This window comes from Diadema setosum, chromosome 15, assembly GCF_964275005.1.
Source record: "Diadema setosum chromosome 15, eeDiaSeto1, whole genome shotgun sequence".
Taxonomy (NCBI): Eukaryota; Metazoa; Echinodermata; class Echinoidea; order Diadematoida; family Diadematidae; genus Diadema; species Diadema setosum.
In genome coordinates this window covers 10975868-11003628 of record NC_092699.1, presented here as the reverse complement: position 1 = coordinate 11003628, position 27761 = coordinate 10975868, and the positions used below count along the sequence as shown (strand labels likewise).

The following is a 27761-nucleotide window of genomic DNA, read 5'->3' as shown; positions in this document are numbered from 1 at the left end:
ATAATATAACCCGAACTATCCAAAATTAAAATCTCACTCTCCACACTGACACAGACTTTTACAAGTTTCTGTCAAAGAGGTCCTACGCTTTCATAATTATTAACTTCTGTACACTCAGATGAGAGAAATGGAGTATAATAATTCATCTGTCACAGTCTGTCCAAGGGGGTATCAGGCACATCATTATGATACTTCTTTGGACTATGTCCTCCATGTGGACCAATTTAGTGTTAGCGTTGCTGGTGCAAAGAAGTATATGTAGTATCGTACCGCTATTATGTCATGTGTTGTGGATGGACGTCTAATATATCACGAAAGTAGGTATAATATTTAGTACTTGTTTTAATGCGTATGATTTCTCAAAACAGTGTCATAAATAATCAAAAGAATTAACGCTGACTACTTCGATTTTGGGCATACAGAACACAGGGCCTATCATGTGATCCGTCTATAACACCACGGTTCAAGAGATCCTTAATAGATAGTAGAACACCTTATATTATTATAAGCCCTATATTACCCCACATATCAATACGTTAAACAGCATACAAGTGTGGTACTTATCAAAGAAGTTGTGTTGAATCAAAAGTTTGTGTCTGTGCCCTAAAGGAAATCCAGGTTAGGCTTGTAGTAAAAAGTTTCCATTTTTATTGAATTAAAGAGAATCGTAACATTTCCTTTCACCGTCTGCGTATTGTCTTCTTCTTGATTTTTGTCTATATTGTATATAGAAATTGTACAGTTGCCTGTCAGTGCAGGACGGTATAAATTACATATACTGAACATATATATATATATATATATATATACATATATATATATATACATATATATATATATATCATATATGTATAGTGATACTGATAAAATGCTGGATCCAGCTCAAGGAAGACAGTGTATGGAATATAAAGTAAAGTAAGTAAATAAAGTAAAGCAGGATTTTAATTGAATATGATAATTGAAAGCTGTTAAAGTTGAAAACGTAAACAACAGAAATAATAAGAGTGTAAGGTGAACTCTGTATTACCCGAATATATACCTATATGTTTATTATAAGAGGTCACATCAAAAAGCGAGCTACAGTGATTAGCCTTCTGAAAGGTCGAGGTGATTTTGCTGTTGTTTTAATAATCATTGCTTTCTTTTACTCTGTATCAGTGACATGAAATAATTCAAGTATGAATGCACTCGAGAAAATAGTTAACAACTTTGGCACTCAGGAAGTTTACAAGTTTCACATTAAATACAGGGCTTGGCAGTGATGATTTGATAAAGGAATGATATTTGAATTTATAAAAATTGAAAAAAGGTCATAATTTGCATTGATTGTGACAAGAATTTAGTTGCATAACAAACTATGAATCCCCGTAATACCCACAAGCGTGGATTTGGTAATAACTTAGTTAAATGAGGTTACAGCGAGATATAGAATGATATCCATGAGGAAATTTACTCACATTTGATGCTTTTATTCCAAATTATACATAGATACACATGATGTGAGTATGGTGAAATTCATGTGCTTCATTTGGTGCTGTCAAAAGTTCTTGAACATTGCATAAATTTCTGTCATGGTATTGAAAAGCAAAACCACCTCTTTTTTTTTGTGAAGTAGTGGTACAATACACCTGTCAAAGCTCCCATTTGACAATGGGTTACAAAAACACACCTACTGGTAATTTTGTGTCAACTCCTTTAACTTTATACTGCATGGGTCTCTTAAATCAAAACATGGTATCTTACAGGATGCTTCATGCTGCTCAAAATGTCTCCATATTAATTTCGTGTGGCAATCACATTTTAGTATCCATTTGTAGATTCAGAAACATTTTGTTCAAATAAGCAGCTGAAAGCAAAATATTTGAAATGAAGGTGTTCGCAGACATGATGATAATCATATTGATGTTTCTGTATTGCATTGCATAAACTCTACACCATGATTCTACAATATTTCAGACAGTAGATGTAAGATGTACTCAACGAAATGATAGAAGAAAATCAAGGGAATCTTCAAAAGCACTCATAGGATTGTTGTAGCACTGTATGCTAACACACTCAAAAATACCACAGAAGTTGTGTATAATTTAAAGAGCTTTCAGAAACAGATGAACATATAGTGAGCAGTTTTGATTGCTTTCCTATATTTGTGTAGACATAGAAGTAAAACCTATGCTGATGCATCTAGACATCTTATATTGATTTTCCTGTAAGTATAAGCACACAAAGCGTTTTGAGATTTGAGTTTGAAGGGCAATGCACTGCACAGTTTTGGTAGGAATGATAGAAGTATATGAAAAATAGTCATTTATTTCTTATATAAACATAGCATATATGTCTACTTTTAATTTTCTTTCATTTTTTCACTTTTTAAAATATGATATATATTTCCCCCTGAATTGTATTATTACACATTTCCATGGCACTAAAAGGTGAAGATGTTTCCCAAAAGAAAAGAGATGAAAATTATATAAATTATAAAACATGCAGTAACCACAATTAGAAAGCCAAGACAGTTTTCCAGTGTGATTGTAGAACAAAATTTGGACTTGAAATAGATACTGTAGTTACACTTCATCATTCTGTACCGAGTCAACAAACATGAACAAATATTTGAAAACACTGATGTTTTAAAGTGAGTTTGTGTCTTCAATGTCAGTCATGTAAACGTACAGGCCAGTGATATTTATAAAAACCTGCCATTCTTCGACATGGTCTTCATTGAAAACACTATCAGTGTATTTACTAGATGTTTGCCATGCTTTGAGTAGATAGGTACTGCCATTGTGACTTTGATTCAATGTTTCATTTATTTCTATAACAATACAAGTATATGGCAGCCAGCAAGAGAGAGAATGATATCACCAGTTCAATTGTACTGTACACAGCACTTGGAGTTTTGGGAGTTGTGACCTCTGTGTTTTACTTTCTGTGCTGAGTTTTTCTGACGAAGTAATTTGTGCATTTGTTTGTGGCACAGCAATAATGGGAGCTGTTTGGCTGCTGAGAGGGTTTTCAGAATTTTCTGACACAGTGGCATGTGTTGGAATGGGATACACAAACTGAGAACAAATTGCAGATGTTAGTTGAAATGATGTTTCGTAGGAACAGCAGTTGATTGGAAGACGGACATTCATCCAAAAGATCTGTGTCACCTGATCATTAGTTCGCACTGGTGACTCCTTATATGGAGCCTTCTCTCCATCTTGAAAGCAGTAGAGAGATCCTCCTCCGTCGCTGGCAAGCAAAGATGTGCAGCTTACCTCATTCCATGCAGGTGAATACTCTGAAGGTTTTACAGTACATTCTGCTGGGCTTGGTGGACGTTGAACATCAATGTAAGCATCTTGACTGTGAAAATAGCTTTCCCCATTTCTGTTTATTCTTATAGCAAATAGGTAAATTTGACTGTCCTCTGAACTGATTGCGTTTGTGCTGAAAGTCACTGTGAAGTCAGTTGGGGGTCTTTTGCTGTGAACGGAGAAACGTCTTAGTTGCTGAGGTGTAAGGCAGCCAGGAACGATGGTTCCATTCCTGCAGAAGTAGCAACCGGAGTCAGTCAAGTAAAGCTCGTACTCATAGGTGGAGTCACTTGACATGGATTGAGTGAAGTCTATGGATGCATCTCGCCCTTCATAGAACTTGTAAACTTTCAAAGCCAGTCTGCTACTGAGAAACACCAGTACTGCCACTAGGGCAAGAAGAAAATGCCTGCTGGCACAATCCATCTTTGGTATAACCAGACATTATCCTGTAGAAGACAAAATTTTAAGGCAGTCTTACATCTAATATTCCAAAGCTTTTGTTATCATGAAATATTAGTAATTTTGAGCATAATTTCATGTATTTAAAAATCCTGAAATTCAGCAATCCTAAAATTACACGTACATCAACAAAAGTGACTATTTTGTCATTCTACATTGTATCTTGTGATTATTGATGACTGAGTAGTAACATTAGTAAAAAATTGTTCTTTGCTTTTGTTTGATGGAATTTAAACAAGGTAGCTATACTTAATAGTAGTGTTAGAAGGAATTTTCTCTTTGTATTAATTATTGTGTCCAAAACATGCAAAGGGAAGTAAGACTTACTTCGCTTTTTCCATGTACTCCATGAGGAGTAATGCCTTTTTATGCACTCACTGTTTCCCCCATCACTCTCTGTCTCTCTCTCTCTCTGCATTCTAACAAAGAAACAATTAAACTTTTAGATTTTACAATTTGTTCCGTATGGGAAATTGATCATTAGAAATCACTTCTAGTGTACAGATCTTGCGTTAACATTCCTTCAAATGCATACACCTGATTTATGTACACTGAAGTAGAAAATTAGAATTTGTTGTACTGTAGATATCTTACATTGTTCTCCCTTAGTATAAACAGTTTTTAATTGGTCAGTTTATTTTTGTCAGGATTGAAAATGAACGAAGAAGACAAATTCACTTCTAAGTTTGTTTATGGGCAATAGGCTATTTATCAAAGAGACCCAGCAAAAAATCATAAAACCGGACGACATAACTATTTGTGGTATATCCAAGTTTAGTCCAAGGTCAGTTTATGAGCACAATGTTGTATTTGATGTCCTAAGTTGAGACAAGTCATACCAACATGTGGTGCTGAACCGTGCACTATTCTCTTTGCATGGAGATGGCAGCTGCAGAGGTCCACAAAGTACAGCTCTTTCTTCCCGAGATCACCTATGCTACTGAAATGGTACAAAGAACTGAACTCGTTGAATGGGTCATTTGCTGATAAAAGTTCTTTGTGTGTGCATGCGCATGTCTTTGTTTGCACATTTTTTTTTCAGTATTGAGTCTTTTTATGTGTACGAACCCCCCTCCCCCCAAAAGAAATCAGAGAAGTAGACCAGTGAAACATTCAGAACTAGAAGTGTCTCTATGGTGACTGGTATGCCTCCACCATAAAGCATGTGTCCGTAATTACGTGTCACGTAATTTGCAAATTATCAAAATGACATGTTTGTCACAAATGTGTTGAATGTTCACTCTCCTTGAACTAGGTTTAATTGGATGAATGGCTGTATGTTCTTTGAGAGCATGTATTTGGGGGATTTGAGGACTTTACTTGACTTTTGGCCTGTTTATAAGTTTAAATGCATTGAGTAATGGTCAAGGTATGGAGAAAAGTGTAATTTCTGTATGAAAAAGTAATTTGTTAGCATGTTAACCTGATATTTGACCATTGATCTTTGACCTATGACCCTAAAAATCCTGCGGGCATTGCATAAATATAAGGGAAAAGGTGAAATTTTCAAGAGTTGACCGTGACCTTTACCACTGACCTTTGACCCATGACCCCAAAATTCCAGAAAATCACTGCCAGTTGACATGCATGTAGTATGTTCCATGAAGATACCTTGAATGATTTCTGAGATATCGAAAAAAAGTGAAATCTTAACATGTTCACTTGACCTTTGACCCCTTGATCTTTTACCCTTTGACCTTTGACCTCATGACCCTAAACTCTAATGAGAGAATCTTCATTGGGTAGTACATGTATACATGAAGTTTCAAGAAAATACCTTTGCAGTCATTGCATAGATATGGGGGTAATGGTGAAATTTTGAGTATTTGCCCTTGACCTTTTACCTTCAGCATCTGCACCTTAAAATTGATAGGCACAACCTTGCAACGTCACATGCCAAGTTTTATTAGGATACTGACAGTACAATACACTGCCAGTTATGACATGCCCTGTAGTATGTTCCATCAGGGAGGTGAGGTCACCTCCCTGGTTCCATGAAGATACCTTGAACGATTTCTGAGATATGGAAAAAGAGTGAAATCACTTGACGTTTGACCCCTTGACCTTTTACCCTTTGACCTTTGACCTCATGACCCAAAACTCTAATCAGAGAATCTTTATTGGGTAGTACATGTATACATGAAGTTTCAAGAAAATACCTTTGCAGTCATTGCATAGATATATGGGGGTAATTGTGAAATTTTGAGTATTTGGCCTTGACCTTTTACCTTGAGCATCTGCACCTTAAAGTTGATAGGCACAACCCGTCACATGCCAAGTTTTATTAGGATACCTGAAACGGTATTTTAGTTACGCTGTCCACAAAATTGATTACGGACAGATGGAAGGAAGGATGGAAGGACAGAAGGATGGAAGGACGGACGGATGGAAGGAAGGACAGCCCAAAAAAAGGCCTCTGGCACCACTTCGAGGCATAAAAATTGGACACTTCAAAAGTTATGAACTGCAAAAGTTTGGAGGGTGAGATGGTTTTGCCATGCTGTGTGATCTAGGTGGATTCAGCTAACTCCCTCAGTCTTTGAGCACTTGGCTTGAAAATTTTCATGTGACCACTATAGTATGAAAGAAGTGCAAACTTAAACTTTTGTCTTTGTTGATCGATGCGTTGTCATGGTAACAGTATTTTTTTTTCACTAAAAAGCATACAAAAATATTGTGGATTCAGCTTATCTCCTCAGTCCTCGAGCATTTGGCTTGAAATTTGGCACATGTGACCGCTATGCTACGTTTGTGCTGATTTAATCTTTTGTCCTTGTTGAACAATGCATTGCCCTGATAACAGCATTATTTTGAATGAGAAATCTTGCAAAAATACTGTTTATTCAATTAACTTCCTTAGTGTCTGAGATGCACGACACTACAGAATAAATTGTGGCACATGTATCATGTTCTCTCACTAGACTTTCATCATCACAGTTTGTTATAAGTTTGATGGATACCCTCATCATTATGCAAACTCTCTTCCTTCACTTTCTAATTCACTCGTTTCTACATGTTAAATATTTAAAGAAAAATCCTTAAAGGGGATGGCTAGTAACTGATCAGTGGGTATGCTGGGGGATGATTGTTCCAATTCTTGTGGAATTCATTTAAGAGTACATTATATATCTATTGTTGTGTGAAAAATATTTGATTCAGAATGGTCTCATATTCAAGTAATGTGCAGTTTAATGTTTCCAGGTTAGCATGCCTGTACAGTGACGGGGCATTATAAAATCATGCATTTAACCCTGTTAATGGGCCGTTAACGATCGCCCCGACACTGTACAGGCATGCTCACCTGGAAACATTGAACTGCACATTACTTGAATATGAGACCATTCTGAAGCAAATAATTTTCACACAATAGATATATAATGTACTCTTAAATGAATCCCACAAGGATTGGAGCAATCATCCCCCCAGCATTCCCACTGATTCCCACTGATCAGTTACTAGCCATCCCCTTTAAACTTCACAGTGATTGCTGCTTTCATCTATTATTAGTGCATGTAAATGTGAGGCAATGTGTGTATGTGTGAGGGAATGAGACTGAATTGTTTTTAATGGTTTTCTTCTGTTGATTTTAGTCTCCATAAAACACAACACAAAGCTTTACTCGAACATTGTCTTGCTACCAGCAGTATCGTCAGTATTTATTCATCTTTGACAACATCAACATAACAGTCACAGTCATCATGTTGTTATTTGGTTTGATGCCTCATGATTGTTTATTTCATTAATTGCCTAACTCTACAGTCATGCAGAGACTAAAATCACAAATTAATTTTTGTAGCAAGACAGAGTAGTGCAGCATCTGAGTATAGAGATAAAGGAAAGAATGTGAGTACAAAACGAATGTTACAAAACAGGAATTCAAATGTAACTCAAACTATCTATGAAACTGGAACAGAATTTGACAAAAGCATTGTCATCAAAGGTATCAATTAGCTTCATATTAAAAAAATGACAAGTTATTAGAATGAAAAAAACATAAACATGTATGCAAATTTTACCATCACAAATTGAATGTAAACATTTTACTTCATGTGGTTAATAAGGGAAGACATTCCTTATTAGTTTGTTTGTTTTTTCCAATAAGAACAATCATCATGTTGTTATTTGCTTTGATGCATCATGATTGTTTATTGCAATAATTGCCTAACTCTACAGTCGCGCAGAGACTAAAATCACATTTTTTTTTTTAAGCAAAAGACTGAGTAGTGCCGTATATGAGTATAGAGAGAAGGAAGAATGTAAATACAAAACGAATGTTACAAAACAGGAATTCAAATGTAAATCAACTACATACAAATCTACAACACAAATTGACAAACACTGCAAAATCATCGTGAAGGTATCAAAAACTTCCATATACAAAAAAAAAAAAAATGACAAGTTATCAAAATCGTAAAATATGTGTAGGCCCCCCAAATGTAATTTTAAAGATCAGAAACTGAATGCAAACATTTTACTTCATGTGGTTGAAAATCAAGAAAATCATTGCATGTTTGTTGTATTTTCAGGTTAAACAAAATCAGGAAATCAAAATAGAGCAGCTAATGTCCAGACATAAAAGAAATCATGTTTCTGGTAGCTGAAACTATTTACATCATACTCTAAGAGCACAAATGACGAACACAGCAAATGCATCAATATCAATCAGGAAGCTAAATTCTAAACCTATGGATGAAAGAATAGCAAAATGATCACCTATTGGATCAGAGATTTATTCAAACATTTTCCTTTATGGAAAGGCAAGACAACCCTTCATCACTATGTCTTTATTTCTTTATTATTATCATTTTTTGATTTGCTAATATACAAAAAGTCTTTGGGGTCTTTCCCACTGCGTCACATACACAGACCTCCCAACCATACTGAATTTGGAGGAAAGAATCTGAATTTTGACCATTTCCAGCTCTTGTTTTAACAGGAATCTCTTATTTTTCTAAATAATGAGTAGTTTTACTGCACTCCTATGAGAACTGCTCTTTCTTTCCTACTTTTGACCTAAATCATCCCTATTTTTCAGTCAGAAAGGTTGGGAGGTCTGTGTACATACTGGAGATCATGTCAAATTTCTACTACTTCCAGTGTGAATTTTGATTGTACTGGAACAAGATATCACTTCCAGATGGTATAACATTTTCCTTCTCCTGAAATCTTCTCATTCTCCTGTCATAATGACTGCCTCCATGAAAGACTTTCACAATAATCCTCAGCTAGACTGTTCTGCTGAGAAGGATGCACCTCGCATAGGGAAAGTGAAACTGGGTGTTGCCTCAAAGTCATTATAGCACTGACAGAGGCCGGAGGCTTATAGAGCCATTTATTTGTGGTTCCCTATTGGAATTTGCTCAAGCGGATATTATTATCTGATATAATAATAATAATGATAATAAATCATTTATTAAGCGCAGAAACTATGTCTATATATTCTACTGCGCTTCAAGAGCTCTTAAGTTCCTATGTTGCACAATGCTGCATGGGAAGTACAAAAAGGAAATAAGCACATGCTAAAACAAAAAAATTTTCACTTTTGATTTAAAACTATTTACAGTCTGACACTTCCGAATGTCTAATGGTAATCTATTCCACAACCTAGGGGCTGCACAAGAAAATGATCGGTCACCTAAGGTAACTTTTGTTTTAATTTGGGGTATTTGCAATGTCAATCTATCATTTGTACTGCGGAGATTATGGCTATGAGTCTGAGATTTAAAGTTCAATAATTCACTGATATAACCAGGTGCCTTACCATTAAGAGCTTTATAAACCAGCATCAATATCTTGAAATCAATTCTTTGGCGAATGGGCAGCCAGTGCAATTCCTTTAGAAGTGGTGTAACATGAGCAAATCTTGGGAGATTACAAATCAATCTTGCACACGTGTTTTGAACCCGCTGCAACTTGATATCTGCAAAACAGTAGTACTGAGCAGTTTTACCTGCATTCCTATACTTTTATATTTGCATTCCGAATTCAAAGCACTTGAACCTATTCTGATGCATCAAGACATTTACTATCTATAGTAGTAAGTTCTATTCAAACGCATGGCCTTTAATAGATGTTTAAGGGCAGTGCACTGCATAGTCTTTCTAGGAATGACAGAAATATAAGAAATGATTATCTGTTTAACTGAACATAGCAGATATGCTAACTTTTACTTTCTCTCAATATTTTGTAAGTTTCCATCCCCCACCACCAATTGTACTGCTATGCATGCCTCTGGCACAAAAGGGTAAAGATACTGTTTTTCTGAAAAAACCCCCACCAAACAAACAAACAAACAAACAACATATGTTTTAAACTGTTGAATACTGCAATGTTGTATACACAAGGTTGACATTACTGTCATAGGGTCAAGGTTCAAGGTGATGTCAAGTGTCAAGGCACTTTAATGATGAATGACATTTTCTTAAATACACTTTTGGCAAGGAATTTGCAATGGCAGTGGAAAGATATTCAAAAGATAATAAGCGCAGGCAGTGGATAGCTTGAATGATGAGACAGAGCCAATATAGGTCAAAAGTTTAGAGACGCTTAAGCTAAATACGTATCCTTTTAGCTAAATATGTCCTTTTACAGTCCTAGTGTCATCTGGGAATGTATTGTAATGGTTTTAGTAGTAGGAAGGACAAAAATAGATAGACAGAACACTTAAATAAAACAACAGTGTGACAGTTAAAGGATATGATCAAACATCACTTAACTTGACACCTATGGAATGTAAGATAACAGCCATAATGTAGCTTCAGCTGTAAATATAATGCCAAGGCAGTTTTCCAGTGTGATTGTAGAACCATGGACCAACTACACATGGACATTCATCGCTCGTTAATTAATTTGTGCACCTGTTTCTATCAAAAGCGTCACAAAAACATTTTGAACATGCTTTCCTGCTTTTATCCAGTCTTGACCATCGACAGCAAGCCTGGATAAAAACAAGATGGCGCTTTGAGAAATGTAAAAACTACATGTGCAGAAGATGAAAGCTTTCTCTGAAATCACGAAAAATGCGTGTGCAGTATATTGTGAAATCATCGCTAAAGCAATTTCATATGCAAAATACGAGTGTTTTACAAGAAAAAGCAAATAATCAGGCAGGTTGAATGTTCTTTTATTTATTTTTTCCCCCATTTGTCGCACATTGTTTTAGAGTAAACATGGACAGTAACAGTAGACGACATGCTTGTCTTACCATTCAGGGATGTTACATGCATGGCTGCAAGTGTCCGCTTCAGTAATTACCAATTTTGTGACGCAAAATTTGGCCTTGTTTGAAGTTTGCTGCTTCCCATCATTGTGTTTATTCAAGGGCAGTTGAGTCTGAAAAGGCACCTCAGCCAAATAGGACCGATATGAGGGAAACGGTTCTTTTGTCAGTGACGATGCACGATTTATACACAATCGTCATTGTCCAAACATCTGAATGTACTCATTAAGATGCACATAATCAGGTGATAATGGTGATGAGTGGATCAAAGAAAGACCTCTGTTCATAGTCCATAGGTGTAGTAGGTCCATGGTAGAAAAAATTAATTGGATTTGGAGTAGATGTACTATTACTGAGTCATTCTGGAATCACCAAACATACAAACAAATATTTGAAGCCACTGATGCCCTTGTATTAACCAATTGAGGACGAATCCCGAGTATATTCGGGCAAGTGTCTGTGGGAAATGCGTGTTGTAGCAAAATCAGTCCATCCTCAACTGGTTAAAGTCAAAATGTCTGTTTCATTTTATTTTGATTTGATTGAAACGTATCTATTCACAATGGCTTGATCAGCGTGAGCTGTTTTTCATCAAAGTCCTGAGACAAAACATAAAAATACAAGCAAAAAGCTCAGTTCAATCATAACTATGCCAGTCATGCAGATGTATTGGCCAGTGGCATTCTGAATGAAAAGCTGTCATTCTTAGACATGGTCTTCAATGAAGGCATTATCAGTGTATTCACTAGATATTTGTCATGTGTTGGGTAGATTAATTTTGCCATTACAACCATGAACCAATTGTTTATTTTTTTTTTTAAATATACAGCAAACCTCGCTTAAGTCGACATCGCACAAGTCGACAACTCACCTTGACGTCGACGCAGTAGAAAAGTCCTGATTTTTCCCTCTGTTATTCCTTTAGAATTTCCTTGTCTTAGTCGACATGTGTAAGTTAACAACTCGCGTAAGCCGACATGATTTTCAGTGCCAACTGAGCTGAAATACGTGTTAATTTCCTCGCCTAAGTCAACATAATTTTTCACTCAAGTTCTTATCACCATACTCTGAAAAAGAATTGTTTTCCACTCCGATTCAGAGCATTACCACTCAATAATTCGCTAGTGTACGGCGCGTTACCGTTCGCGCCATGGATCCATTGTCTTGTAAGCCTGAATATTAACGGGCATACACTCATTTACACTTGAGTACTAGTACCCAAAGTAGTTCACTTTCTCCCCCTTCTCCCTCTCTCTTTATGAGTGCTCGTGTCTCTGTCTATCTAGGTAGTTCACTTTCTCTCCCTTTTTCCCTTTCTCTTTATGAGTGCTCTCTCTGTGTATCGCTTGGTGCAGGAATATCAGCGTGATGCAACTTACTGTGCAAACATGGAGCTAAAGCGGCATGGTCCAATGTGGGTGCAGCGGGAAATTGTTCTTGAACAATTTTTTATCGCTTTTTTTTTCGTGTTTAAAGGGGCTCTGAAGCCCAAATCAATTTTCATGTTTAAGCCTATTTTATGTAATGTTATGTGCTGATTTCGCATTTACCACTACTTTTTGATGATTCTGACGAATGAAAGTGCCATTTTGAGAGAAGCTACAGCTCTGGGAATGCCCCTTGAATTCTGTCAAAACACGCGAACGGCGCGCGTACGTCCTTAGACGTCATCTCAAGAATGATGCGAGTTCGAGCAGACACTACTCGGCTCTATTTGCACGATGTTGTATACAGATTCTATTAGCTTTTGTCGTTCGTCTACAGTGGATAACACAACTATTTTTCTTTGGATAATCCTTTCCCAAACATGAGCGATTCATCGGATAGTAGCATGGAAGAGACGGTTGACTTTTCGAGTTCAGATTCTAAACATGCAGATGTTTGTGACAAAATTCCTGCAGTTTTGCCTAGTCCACAGTGCAGATAGCTGTCGCTCGGTTTGATGATGGAGAAGACATCGAAAGGCGGCTTGGTAACAGAGATTGGTAAACCAGACTGTTGATTTTCATTTAACTGAAATTCTATTGGTTTTTGTGGCAAAACTGTAGTTCCCTAGCTACCGATTTGCCTATTACCCGTACTTTCGCGGCTTCGACATGCATAATTATTTACTAGTAGTAGGCCTATTATCACCCCGATCGGCCCGGGGAGCGAGCGTTTGCTACTGTCACTGCCAGCCGAGCCTAGCCGCGTAGCACTTTGACCGCGCATTGGCCGTAGCTATAATATATAACGAGGCTTAGCCTCGGCATTTATCGTTTTTTTTTTTTTCATGAGCTGAGCTAGGAACTCAAACTGCATGAGCAGAATTAAGATTTGCTTCGCTTGAAAAAAATAATAAAAATAGGTTCATGGAACTTTCAGCAGTCATATTTGCATAAGCATGATGTTGAATTATGGTAATGGACTGTGAAAAAAAAAAAAAAACAACTTATTGTGGACAAATTATTGTGGGGAACTATGCAGTGATCGGGCTCCCACCATAAAAGCTCAGCCCCGGCGGTTTCCCGATGCTGATGTACGAACAACAGCGCCTAAGGCCTGCACTGCACTAGGTTCATGCTGATGAATGATAATGTTTCATTACATTTATTATCCCCGCTCTTTATCTGATCACAAAGCCTAAATCAGAAATTTCTGCGCATTAACATGAACAGAATTTTTAATCAGACCTTTTATTGGTTCTGAAAATATTACAGCAAAATACGTGTAGATCTATATGTGGATTTTTGTTTGTTCAGCAATTGTAATTTTTTAAAAATAATTATTTATGTCAACACAAGAGACAAAATCTGATCATTCCAATTTCAGAGCAAAGTCTTTACCTATATTGTTACAAGTAACGTCTACTGCATTGATACTTTAGGTTTTCCAGGTCAAATGTCCACAGAGATAAACCAAATGTCAAATAGGTAGTTCAAATGTCCATACAGCTAAATAAATGTTCATGACAGAACATGGTATCAAATTAGGCAATTCAAATGTCCACTTAGGTATGAAATGTCCGCAAAAATATCAGACAAGAGACAATGTAGTTCAAATGTTGCGTAGCAAAATATTACAGAGAACAATGCTCCCGGAAACCATTGTCAAATAATGTTTTTAAGTGTCCATTCCCTACTAGACAGTGCTTTCTTGAATCACAAAATCATTATTTCACATAGGTAATTGTATCTTTTAGGACATGTTTTCCAAGTGAAATGTCCACTGGCTCAAACACTTTTTGTTTGTTCAAATGTTCATGTGCATTGTAAGAGAGATGAATGTACACTGTATGTCCACAATACAGTGTCAATGCGGTTAGCAAAGGGCAGTTCAAATGTCCATGTAGGTATGGAATGTCCATGTAGCACATGTCAAATATCAGACTAGGCAGTTTAAATGTCGCATAGCCAAATAAGTATCCAAATGACTGGAGCAATTTCCCATAAGGGAGATCAAATGTGACATAGTGATTTCAAATGTCCATAGTCGTAAAAACTGTTTATTTAAACCATATAAATCGTAACCTTACATGCATAAACGCATTCCTTAGTAATTAGTCTTGCATGTACTTGTTACATACATAAACACATGTCCATACGGTGTCAAGATAAAAAACATATTTTTATTGAAACTTTAAAAAAAATGCATACAAAAAAATCAATAGGGCTAAACTGACATGAATCTCATGATAGCGGTGTAACTTCCTTACGTGCAATTCATCATTTCATACGAAAGAATGAAGATTTCTGGCATGAGACTATTCACTTTTATTGTCTAAAACATAAAGGAACTCATTTTCTTCAGAGTCTGATTTCACTTTTTGTGATATTTTTCATCATCTCATACATAGAAAAAAATAGTTTATACATATACAGAACGGCCCTTCTTGTACTCCCTCCAATGCGATTATGCTGCAGTTCAGAAACAATTTAATGTAAACCTGTTATTTTGATGTCAATATCTCAAGTTTCAGTTTTTCTACAAAACGTTTCCTGTCAGGCTTGTCGGACGGAATTTGAAAGCGGGACGGTTTCAGTAGGGGCTATGACCATTTATCATTTATTACCATTTTATCTTCTTTCTTGTTTTTTCTAACTCTTTTTTTTTCTCCCTCCATCCTCTCATTTCTCTTCCCCATTTTTCTCCCTCTCCTTTTCTTTTTTTTCGGCTAAAAAGTGGTACAATTCATACCTTGCCATTCATTTCGAAAGACCTGCTTTAGTATTTTTTTTTCTCCCTCCATCCTCTCATTTCTCTTCCCCATTTTTCTCCCTCTCCTTTTCTTTTTTTCGGCTAAAAAGTGGTACAATTCACACCTTGCCATTCATTTCGAAAGACTTGCTTTTGTATTACCTGAAAAAAAGTTGTTTTTTTTTTTTCAGATAGGAAATTGATAATCAACAAGAGAAACGAAGTTATTTCGGCGATGTCACTTTAATTGTGTTGCATAATGTTGGCATAGTCTCCATAGGCAATTCTTATCATCGTGTTTTCGAGTCAAAGGATATTTGAATTACCTATGTCACATTTGAATTCCCTATGACCGACATGATACTCTCATTGACCTGAGATGACGAAAGAATTTCCATTGTGTGGACATTTGACTTGACTATGGACTGCTTATGTACCTATTTGGACATTTGATTTCCCTAATGGCATTAGAATGACTATGTGCGTGCAGAGCACCATACATCAAATGCTAGACTACGGTGGCAAGAAATATGAAATTTATTGAAATCTTTGCACACGTACAAAACATTACCGAAAAAGAAAATATTTGTGAATCCTATGATAGGAATTTCATCGAATATCTTTATTCTATAAGAATAAAATAAAACTATTTACTTCCTTGGTCAGAAAAAAAAAATACAGGAAGTCACTCTTCGTGATAATGATTCTTAACTCTTTTGCTTCACCCCATGAAAACGTGATATTTTTTTTGTTCATTTTTTTCTTGCAGTTCATAGATATTTTCCTGCCATTTTACTGCAAATGCAAAATTGCTTCTCACGTTTCAAATTTCTAAATGTATATTTCATCACTCTTTTGAATTCCCTGGATAAAAAAAAAAAACAGTGTTCTTCAGAAAAAGGAAAAAAATGAGTGAGACTCGCTTTGTTTTAATAAAGTCATTACAGATTGTCTGTGAATGAAAACGCAATTGTCTGCGCCTGATAATATTCATCAGGATTTCATATTCTTGAGAAAGATAATTCTCTTTGCTGTGTTTTGGAGTCAACTGATATTAAAATTACTTACGTGGCTTACTTATTGACCTGAGGTGACGCGAAAATTTACATTGTGTGGATATTTGACATGGCTATGGACATCTTACTTACCTTACAGGATATTGGTTTGCTAAGTGCACATTAAGGTTAATTTCCCTATTGACATTTGAATTACGTAATGTGACGCTTGATCTGATATTGCGGATATCTGACCTGGAAAACCAGTCCTATAGTATCATCATTTTGTTTTTTACTTCATCTATTTTCATTGATTTACATACATGGATTTCTTCTATCAACTCTTTGTCGGTTTGCCATGGTGCAAAACCCCTGCGTGCCACATTATTCTGAGACTGCAACATAGTCATGCTTTGTGAAAGATATTCTGTTTTTCAAATCTAGATGTAACTTTATTTTTTTTTTAAATATTAGTGTTAGTTACCCTGGACATGTAATGAACATAGTTGTAGAGAAAATCCCAAGCTTTGATTCGATGTAAATTGTATGACAAATCTATGATTTTTTTTTTCTTTCAAATTACCTATAGCTACATTAGGTTCCTATTGTAGAGGCACAGATTTTTGCACACCAAACAGCGACAGAAACCTGGAATTTACTCACAAAGCCAGTACAAAACACCGCTTGATAGTCAGTCACCACACAAAATGCAAGCTACACGTGACAGGAAGAGAATCTAAAAGCTACACGTGACAGGAATAGAATCTAAAGAAACTACTGTATTCCATCGTACTGTGGAATTTGGGGATTTATCGATTGTTCTGAGCGGGTTTGTGCGTTTGAGCAGAATACGCGACCAAAGAGCATAGAAGTGCGCCAAGAGGGTCTACTCCACTGATCTCCCCTCTAACTGGATGTGCGGACGTGCAGTGATTGGCCTATTCCGCGCGGAAGTCACCGGAAGTTGTACAGTCGCCATGTTTGTTCCCCCAAAAGCGAATCCGGAGACGGAGAAAAGTACACGCTAATCACGCTGATCTGTACCGTGAATTCCTAATTTTACTTCCTTTACTCCATTTTTCAAGTGGATGTGTCATGTAATGAGAAGTTGAAAATGCCGTCATGCGCTGCATTTGGTTGTACCAATCGGGATGACCGTAGGAACAGAGAAAAAGGTGTTACTTTTCACAGATAAAACATTTTTAAAAAGCCGCATTTTTGTTCTCAGTCCCATATGTTCAAATATGTGTGCGTTCTTGAATTAGTCATTGAAAATATCCCGTTAATGTGTCCTAGTTTATTATCATTATTATGATTAAAAGCATGTGAAGTTAATGTAAACTAATGTTAGAATATTAGTGTGCTGCATGACAAGAATTGAAGGCTAAATATGTAATTGCTCTTTTGTGCGCTGCGGCGATTCCCATAATGTTAATTACAGTCATGTATTCAATACGCGTAATTACATGTTGAACGCAATCTTACATTTTACATTCTTTTCAACCAGTCAGATAGCATATTCAATCAAAATCCATGTTTTAGAATGTAATTGCTGCTTGGTATATAAAAGAAATATAGACTGTTTTGATATTCGAGTCATGGCTGATTTTACAGGCTCGCGGGGATCTCAGAGCCACGCTATAACCCGCGGCGCTTGCGCGCCTTGGGTCATAGCATGGTTCTGAGATCCCCTTGGGCCTATAAAATCAGCCATGACTCTCATAGCCGTCTATATTTCTATATTATATATGTGTAAGGGTACAAGGGCAATAGAAGGCAAAGTTTTGACCAGTGCAAGTCATTACCACTAGTTTCCAATATAAATCCTTTACATAAATATGCAATACATCAGTTTTACGCAATAATACCTGTTTTTTGCCTCTGCATATATCTTGCCTTGCATGAAAATGTTTGTCATGCATTGTCCTGCAGGTTGGTTCCTGTAAAATTGCAATAATACATCTATGTGCCTTCAAAAAATAAGGGATATTAGTCATTAATGAATAGAACAATTTGGAAGTTCTGTTCTATGATTAATGTGACTATACATTTATGCATTTCATTGTCTTAATTCATGGGTGCTTTAGATTCACTGTACCAATGAGGAGTTAAGGATTTACATTCATGTTTTGAAAGTTCATGTGGTTGGGAGGTGTTAGTTGGAAATGTTATTATCTTGGATTTGTCATTTTTGGGTGTAATGGTTATGTTGATTTTACATACATGCAATTCAAGTGATTTTTAACCTTAACTGTTCAATTAAAGACCTCAGTGGAAATGTGAACAGTATTACACAGAAATTCAATTGGGAGCTTATTCACATTTTAATGCTCTGGGCTCTTACAAGCTTATTTCTCAGAGGTCCTTAATTGAAAATCATTGTTGCGGTTGGAAATATATTCTGTTTGTTTTATGGAAGATGGCGAAAATTCATAAGAAATTGCGACATAAATGAAAATCTGTTTCAAAATTTTATTTTGAAAATTGTTTTGTTTCAGTCAAAATTTGAATTAAAAAAAGAAAAAAAAGTCAGTCTTCAGTTCACTGTATGGTTAAATGAATGTATAAATATGCTTTGACAAAAAAGAGTGACTAAAACGAAACTGTAAACAGTTTGTTTTGGGAAAGGGAGGGTTAGGGAGAGAGAGAGGTAGAGAAAGAAAGAGAGTGGGGGTTGGGTGGGAGGGAAGAAAGGTAGAGATTGACTGGGGAAGAAAGAGTTTGAAGTGGATGAGAGAGGGATAGGGGAGAGAGAGAGAGAAGAAAGAGATGAGGCTGGGGAAGAAGAGGGAGTGATATGGAATAAGGAGAGAAGAGAGAGATAGATATTGAAAGGGATATACATGTATTAATCTGAAGAAAGGGAGACGGATGGAGAGTGAGAAGATGACTAAAGAAAAACCCAACAGTATATTTACGTGAAAAAAGAGCAATCGACCGCACGAGATAGAGATATGCGATGATGGGGAGAAAACAGAAAAGATCTACAGAGAATAAAAAGAAAAGTAGAGTAAATATTACGTAAATATGGATTTGAGAAGAGATGGGAGGGATAGATTGAATGTTTTCCAACGTTGTTATATTTTATTTTCCATGAAGATTTCCGAGAGTTTGCGCAGCTCCGTCACAACATGTCCAATGTACAGTATGTCAGCAACGAGATCGCGCTCTTCTTGGGGGAACAAACATGGCGGACAATAGAACGCAGCGGCTTCCAATCAACGGACCGCTCCGCACATCCAGTTAGAGGGGAGATCAGTGGTCTACTCTCGCGATTTTGCGTAGTACGCTCGTGGGCAGGTTCCGGCACCATTTTAGGAACCAAAGCGAGCGATTGCGGGCGTATTTTTATGTGACCCTCTATGGAGAGGTATCTGCCTTCCTTTCATTTTCTCCTTTTTATGGAGACATACAGGGTAAAAGAAGTACTTCGGACCTCACTGCGACATTTAGAAGTATCATTCCCTTAAAAAAAGAAATATAAATGAAGAAATTCCCTTTATTATCCAATCTGTAGTCCCTCAAAATTCGAGCTATTAAACTAATGACTTAATGTTAGGGAGTTTCAACATGGTGTTTGATATGCATGAGATTGCTCACAGCTTCAGAGCCTCCCCCCCCCTAGCTCTCTCTAGCTCTCTCTCTCTCAACTCTTCTCCTGGGGCCTGTTGCATAAAAGTTGCAATTATTGTAACTTTGCCATCCAATGGTAACTTCCATGGAATTCTTGCTTTTGATTGGCTGTTGAGTATTGTTGCCGTGGTAGTTACCATTCGATGGCAAAGTTACCATAATATTGTAAATTTTATGCAAGTGGACCACTGGTTAACGATGTAGAATAATATACAATAGATTTTCCCTAGAACAACCAATAGAAATCATTGTAGGCGGTCAATAAAATTATCATTTCTGTACAGTCATTTTACAGAAAAGTTGCAGAACACTTATTTCTTCTTTTGGGGTTATCTTTATTTTTTTTTAACTTTTTTTTTTTGGCAGGGAGGGGGGTATCGTGGATCGGGTAATGTAGACCTCTAGATACGCTTTATGAGCTTTTTATTGTGTTGGCACTTTTAAAATTTATGAATGTATGTCTCTTTTTGTTTTTGTACTGATCATGTATTATAAACATGAACATGTTGTTATTCTTGGGTCGCTGTGTAGGCCCTATATTTTCAACGAAACGCATGTTAAATTTTACCTATTTTTTGTACATTCTGTTAAAGTAAAGTAAAGTTTGAATTTGAATTTGAATTTGAACTGGAATTAACATGAATTCAACGGAAGAAGGGTATTATTATGTCTCCCTCCCACACGAGGGAGCTTTTGTATTCTCAGACTTGACGATTTGGTGCACACTTTGGTGGAATATTTGCAATTTTCAATAAAAAAAAATGAAATGTAGGAAAAATGGCTAAAATAATATGCACGTCTTCAATGTGTAAGTTTATGAGAGGTGGACCGAAGGCGCTGGGGAGGGAGCCTATGATTTTTCAGAACTAAAATTCAACGATGTGATGCACCACACCTTTGGTGCAATATTTGAGAATTTATAATAAAAAATTTGTATACTTTTGAACATGTTCGCATTGCAGATACAAGCGTTATCAATAAAATGTAAAAACAAAAAGAAAGAAAAGAGAAAAGGAATGCTTAATTTTAAAACTAAGGGGGATTATCCCGGAAAAATTCCACGGGAACACATCCCCCCCTCAAAAAAGAAAAAAGAAAAAAAGGTATGATATAAGGCCATAGGAGCAGGAGCAAAAGAAAGAGAGGGGGAGGGAGGGATGGAGAGAGAAGGCCGCTTCAGTAGTGTCTATAGCTCGAAAAAAAATATAACGGGCATTTCTTATTTTTTTTTTCTAGGCATAAATGATAATTTTTAATGGAATTTTGAGGTCTTAAACAATGCTATAAACAATGCTATACCATTGTTTGCCTACTTAGAAAGGGGAAATTATATAGGGAAGCAGAATTCACCCCTTAGGTCACATATTATACGCTCGTGATAACCCAGCGGTTTGCTTCCTGTAATGGCCGCCGTTGGGCTCCATGGCGTCCTACACCTGTTTACGTGTAAAATCGCGAGAGTATACCCTCTTGGCGCACTGCGTGTGCCTCTATACTCTTTGGCGTCGACTGAGTGAGGCATGGGAACGTGGCACATGATATACATTACTAGTGTATTTCATGTATTATTGGGGGGGGGGGGGGCATTGCAATTATTGACCGGGTGAACTTGTCATATACTTTTTGCAAACCATGCCTGGAATGACAGGCGCAGCATCGGGTTTCAGCCTTCTGATGCGGTCGTTTGATAACAATCTGGGTATAGTGCAGCCCCATTTCGAAGGAAGTTGGCGCTGCATACCAACCTTGAGCTGCTGGGCCCATCCCAGTCGGCCCTCGTCAGCTTTACTCTTGCTGTCTAAATTTTCCGTAAATTGGGATCTTATGGGAAAGGAGTGAAGACTCAACCCATCCTTTGCTGTGTTACTACACCCTGCAATGTTTACAAGGTGCAGCTAAGATCTAAAGCAATATTTTTCTTGCAATCAAACGTTTGACAACCCAATGTCTTGTGAGCAATCAACACACGCCAACAGCGGAGTGCGCATACGGGTAAGGCCGGGTAACCGCGGTACGGGTACCTCGAACATTGGTTAAAATGTTGTCAGCTGTCGTCTGCTACGAAAGCTTCATTCTTGAGATGACATATGCGGTCACGTGACTCGCGTTTGTTGAAAGTTGACTTTTTTTAGGGGCGGGGCTTAAGGACTTCAAAATGTGCAATATTAGGGTGGCAAAAGTGGTTTCTCACACAGGTGCTTTCTACAAACAACTGGTAAAGAATATCAAAAAATAAACACATCTTAGCACTCTCAGAGCTCAAATTTGTGGATTTCAGGGCCCCTTTAACATTACATGCATTGTACCAGGGATGTACACTTGCCTTCTAAACTATAAGTCCAAAACATATTCTGTGTGATGACAGTCAGTGATGTATACGATTTTGTTGAATATGCTTTATATCAAACCTCTGTGCACGCTCATATTGTTCATGCAGCTTTGCAGGGATATGTTTGTTACGGGTGATTTTGTTTATCCGAAATTCAATGAGGTTTGATAGTTATTCTGAAAATTCGTTATTCTCAAAACTTACAAATTTTATACACGTAGGTCCTACTAAATATTCCTTATTGGAACATGAAATAGGCCTTTTCGTTAATTCGAATATTCTAACATAAATTATTCCGAAGTGGTATAAGAAAACTGGGCCCATTTCTAGAAACTTTGCGTTTAAATGCAACTCAAAAAATCAAAAGCAGGTGTATCAAATCACATACAATCTTGCATCTAAATGCACCGTTTGCGTTGCTGAAAATACTTCTGTTTGGTTTATCAAATCACATACAATTTTGCATCTACATGCACCGTATGCATCGCTGAAAATATTTCTGTTTGGTGTATCAAATCACATACAATTTTGCATCTAAATGCACCGTATGCATCGCTGAAAATATTTCTGTTTGGTGTATCAAATCACATACAATTTTGCATCTAAATGCACCGTATGCATCGCTGAAAATATTTCTGTTTGGTGTATCAAATCACATACAATTTTGCATCTAAATGCACCGTATGCATTGCTGAAAATATTTCTGTTTCATACTCATTTGCATTTTAAGTAGAAAATTGTATGAAACTGAAACTCAGTTGCCTTTAAATGCAACTCTGAAAATAAAATGCAGGTTCATCAAATGACACGCAATGCAGTATTTAAACACAATTAAAGACACAACACAATGCACAAAAGACTTGCGGTTTTTCGTACAAAACTAGAAACTGTGTTTAAACGCATCTTTAAAAATCAACACAAATGCGTTGCTGAAAAGACTTGCATTTGATTTCATATGCAAAATTAAGATATCAAACGGATTTTACGCCTCGCCTGAACTTAGTAGCAGGGGAAAGAAATTGCAACATTTACATGGTTCAAACTACCGAAACACAATTCAGCTTCACGAAATATCAATGAAAAAAATTGTAACAAATTGTTACAGTTCGCTATACCAAAGGTTTAAATGTCAGTCCAAAGTTTGATTAATCCGACAAGGGAATGAGGTTTGTTGTTCCGAAAGTTAGTTAATATGAAAATAAGATGTTGTTTTCAGATTAACAAACCTTTTTTTTTTTTTTTTTTTGAGACAGGACTGCGCTGTACAGAGCTGTAATTTTGCCAATCATACACAAATATGGCAACTTGGGAGAGGAAAATCATACATATTTTACTCAGTCGGCTCTGGAAATCATGTTGACAGAATCATACGAAATCAAACACAAATCTTTTCTGCAACGCATTTGACTTTAAACCGCAAAGTTGCATGCAACTTTGGGAATTTGCGTTTGATTTTCAAATCAAGTTTAAACAAAAAAGTTTCTAGAAACGGGCCCAGGTTTCAAATCCCGGTCTCTCAAAATCTCACTAGAGATTGTGTGTTGTCGTTACTCCTCCGTGTAAGATTTGTGCATGAACTAAAACATGATCGTTGCTAATGTTAGTAGGCATGTTTCGACGGCAAAAGGAGTGAGATTTGGATAAAATTCCGCATACCATCCAAATCTTACTCTGTACCTAGGGGAAATTACTATTCATGTTATAAGTCGACAAAATGTTGACTTCCGCGTAAGTCGACTTTTGCGTAAGTCGACGTATTTTGCTCAGTCCCGATTATTTTGTCTTAGGCGAGGTTGACTGTGGGTTAGTTCTTTTTTTTTTTTTTTGTATACCACCACAAGAACAAGGCTACCAAAAATAGAGGGAGTAATATCACCAGTGCAATTGCACCGTGCACAGAATTTGAAGTCGTTTGTGTCGTGACCTCTACGGTGCTTTTGCTTTCAGTGCTGAGTTTTTCTGATGAAGTAATTTGTGCATTGGTTTGTGACACTGTTGTACCTGTAGGTGTTTGGCTGTTGGGATTGTTTTTAGAATTCTCTGACATAGTGGTAACAGTGGTATGTGTTGGAGTGGGATAAACAAACTGGGAACATGATGCTGATGTCAGTGGATATGATGCTTCGTAGGAACAGCAGTTGATGGGGAGACTGACATTCATCCAGAACACCCATGTCACATGATCATTATGTCGCACAAGTGATTCTTTGTAGGGAGCCTTCTCTGCATCTTGAAAGCAGTAGAGAGATCCTTCACCATCGCTTGCAAGCACAGACATGCAATTTACCTCATTCCATGCAGGCGAATACTCGGATAGTTTCACAGTACATGCTGCTGGACTTGGTGGACGCAGAACTTCAACGTGTACATCTTGAGTGGTTCGGGTGCTTTTACCATTATTGTCTTCCCTTAGAGCGAATAGGTAGAATTGACTGTCCTCAGAATTTATAGTGTCTATGCTGAGAGTCACTCTCAAGTAAGTTGATGATCTTTTGCTTTGAACGGAGAAACGTCTGAATTGCTGACGTGTTAGGCAGCCGGGAATCATGGTTCCATTCCTACAGAAGTAGCATGATGTGTCAATTGAGTAAATCTCATATTCAAAGGTGGAGCCAATGGACAGATGTTGATTGAACTCCAGCGACACATTTCTCCCTTCGTAGAATTGGTAGACTTCCAAAGCCTGACTGTTACTGAAGCACATCATCAGTACTATCACCAGCGGAAGTAGAAAATGCTTCATGCTGTCATCCATTTTATGAACCAGAAATTGTCCTGTAGAAGACAGAATTTTCAGACAAGTTTATGCAGTATAATCTTAAATGTTTGGCAGCTAGTATATTACAGGGAAAAGGATTTGATATTGCTAAAAGTGCAGTTTAGTGCATTTTTTTAAAGGAAATAGAGCTCTGTAAATCTGTTAGCCTTCAATTGTGCCTACATGCATCCAAAGGGAATGTTTTGCAGTTTTATAATGTGATTAATATGTTGTATTGAACAGTGCATCATGCTGCCAATGAAAAGGAAGAAAGAAATAAAAAACTTTCATAATTATTATGTCCAACAGACACACAGGAAAGGCTACCAGTGTCTTGTCCAGGTGCTCCTTGAGTAGTAATTCTTTCTACATTGTTTACTGTAACTTACTGTTTCTCTCTGTGTGTTCTCAGAAAGAAACAGTCAAACTGACATGTTTATGAGAACTTAATCGACAGAAGTCACTTTCAGTGTAACTTGCATTATACCAGTCCTCAAAATGCACCTGATCTGAGTAAAAACTGAAATGTTGTAGTCATTTGAGACCTAGTTAAAAAGCCATGTCTGGATTTTTGGAGGGAGGTGATACAGGATGTCCTTTCAGTAACATGATATTTTATCAGTTTTGTCTCTTCAATTTGAAGCTGCTGCAGAGAACAAGGCTCTCACATACTTTTGCATCACCTTGTATACCAATAATGATTATTACCTCCGCCAAGGGAGGAGGTTATGTTTTCGTTACCCTTGGTTTGTTCATTCGTTCGTTTGTTTGTTTGTCCGTGTGCAAAATAACTCCAGAAGTAGTTGACGGATTTGAATGAAACTTGCAGGAAATTTTTAGAATGATACAAGACCGTGACAGATGATTAAATTTCGGTAGTGATCAAAGAATTTTGACGGATTTGAATGAAACTTGCAGGAAATTTGTAGAATGATACAAGTGACAGATGATTAAATTTCGGTAGTGATCAAAGAATTTTGGGGGAATTTATGAAGGATTTTTGATATTTTGGCAGGTACATGTAGGGTCAATGAACTTGGGAGTTCAGGCTGCGCATATTTGAGGTTTGCATGCGCGCACTAAAGTGCGTACTCTAGTTTCTGCTAGGGAGAGGCACGCCGTGCAGCTGAGGGTTTATGACGAAACAAAGGCTTCTATACTTGGAAATCGGGCGATTTTTCAGCATGTACACCTACAGGTATGGATGGAAATCACTGATCTCTATGGAAGAGCCCAAAGAGCTTTTAGAATCTCTTTGGGAAGAGCAAAAATCATTGGTGGTAAGTAGCTGCATGGCGAAGGTCTGCGCTCTCAGAGTGCTTTTCTAGTTAATCATGCATAAATTAATCCTCAACATTTCACAACCTATACTTGCATCTGAGTCTCAAAAAAGGATATGTTTGAGGATGTACAGTTTTAAAACACTTATTTTTGATATTTTCATCAGCAATTTTGAAAGTGAAAAACATTTTTAAAAATGTCAAAATTGGGTGCACATGAGGAGAAGAAACTTTTTTTTTTTTTTTTTTTTTTTTGCATTTGGCTTATATATTTTTTGCCATTTTTTAAGTTCACCCGAACCAAAGGTTTAAGTGAGGCTATTATTATCTTTCATCGTCCAGTGTGTAGCGTTCATTGTCTTTTGTGTGTAAAATTTTTGCTGACAAAAGTTTCATCTTCTTCATGAAAGCCCTGTGACGGGTTTCACCAAATTAAACAGGTAGCATCCCTGGGAGATGGAATCTCAATTTGTTCAAATTGGCACCCTCGCCCCAACCCCTAATTAAGGAATCTCTGAAAATCTGTTTTTTTTTTCTAGAAGTAGAATCAAAAGTGATAGAGCTGCACTTGTAGGATGTGTTATGAGCAAGTACATTGATGACTGCAGTTTCAGGTTTGTTTGTGACGGATCCAGGGGTATTCCCCTTGGGATCCTCTGGGAGATACCATTAGGACCCAAATTTTACGTTTTCATCTTTCTCTTCAAAATACTTGGTCAAATTTTTCACCAAATTTGGCCGCTATCCTCGCTAGAGTAAAAGAATACATTTGTACAAATGGACAGCTTGGGGCCCCCAGGGGCTCATTTCACCATGGGGGGGGGGGGGGGGGGGGGGTGGGGACCCCCAAATCAAAGAATTTTGCAAATATTCTCCCAAACCTGAAGTTTACTTTAAGCTAAATTTCTGTTAGGAGGAAGTAGATTGGTGGCTATAGTTTCAAATTTGTTATGATGGATTGGGTGATGTGCCTTGAAGGGGTATGGGAGGGGACAAATCTAAGCATTGTCAGAGTTTCACCAAACTTGGCAGTAATTATCACCAAATTACGTAATATGTATCTGTACAAATGAACACTGTCCCCCAAATTAGGGAATCTTTACTGAATAATCTCTCTAGAAGCAGAGATGATGAGCTAAATTAGTGGTAAATAAGTTCCATGTATGTGCAGAGCAGAATGGGGGAGGCAGAACCAAATTGGACCAGATTTTTGCATTTTTACCTCTGTGAAAATACATGTTAAGTTTGTCACTAAGCTTGGCAGTCATTATCACTCGGGGTAGGGTGATGAGGTGACAAAATACCCAGACTTTCATAGACATGAATGGGCACCATGTTCCCTTCCCCCTACACACATACCAGGGGACCCAAGAATCCCCCCAAAAGGGATGGCTAGTAACTGATCAGTGGGAATGCTGGGGAATGATTGTTCCAATTCTTTGTGGATTGAGTGAAAACAGTTAATAGTAGAAGACATCAGTGAGAATTTTGAGGAAAATCGGACTAAATAGATGCAAAAGTTACACATTTTTAAATTTTTGGTGTTGAAACTGCTGGATGAGGAGACTACAAGAGGTTAAGTAATGTAATATGTGTTAACAACAATATAA

The 27761-nt window shown here is 37.0% G+C and overlaps 3 protein-coding genes across 3 annotated transcripts in view; 1 reads left to right on the top strand and 2 right to left on the bottom strand.

Annotated features, from left to right (window-relative positions):
* The window catches only part of LOC140239201 (F-actin-capping protein subunit beta-like), a 191202-nt gene that overhangs the window by 92177 nt on the left and 71264 nt on the right, over positions 1 to 27761 (top strand). The gene's annotated exons all lie outside the window — the stretch shown is intronic.
* Positions 2859 to 3725, bottom strand: LOC140239093 (uncharacterized). Its single transcript, XM_072318987.1, has one exon. It carries the CDS (start codon positions 3723 to 3725, stop codon positions 2859 to 2861), a length of 867 nt encoding a protein of 288 aa, XP_072175088.1.
* Positions 11538 to 24868, bottom strand: LOC140239092 (uncharacterized). Its single transcript, XM_072318986.1, has 3 exons — positions 24115 to 24868; positions 21530 to 21657; positions 11538 to 11579 (listed from the first exon to the last, which is right to left on the bottom strand). Exons 1-3 carry the CDS (start codon positions 24866 to 24868, stop codon positions 11538 to 11540), a joined length of 924 nt encoding a protein of 307 aa, XP_072175087.1.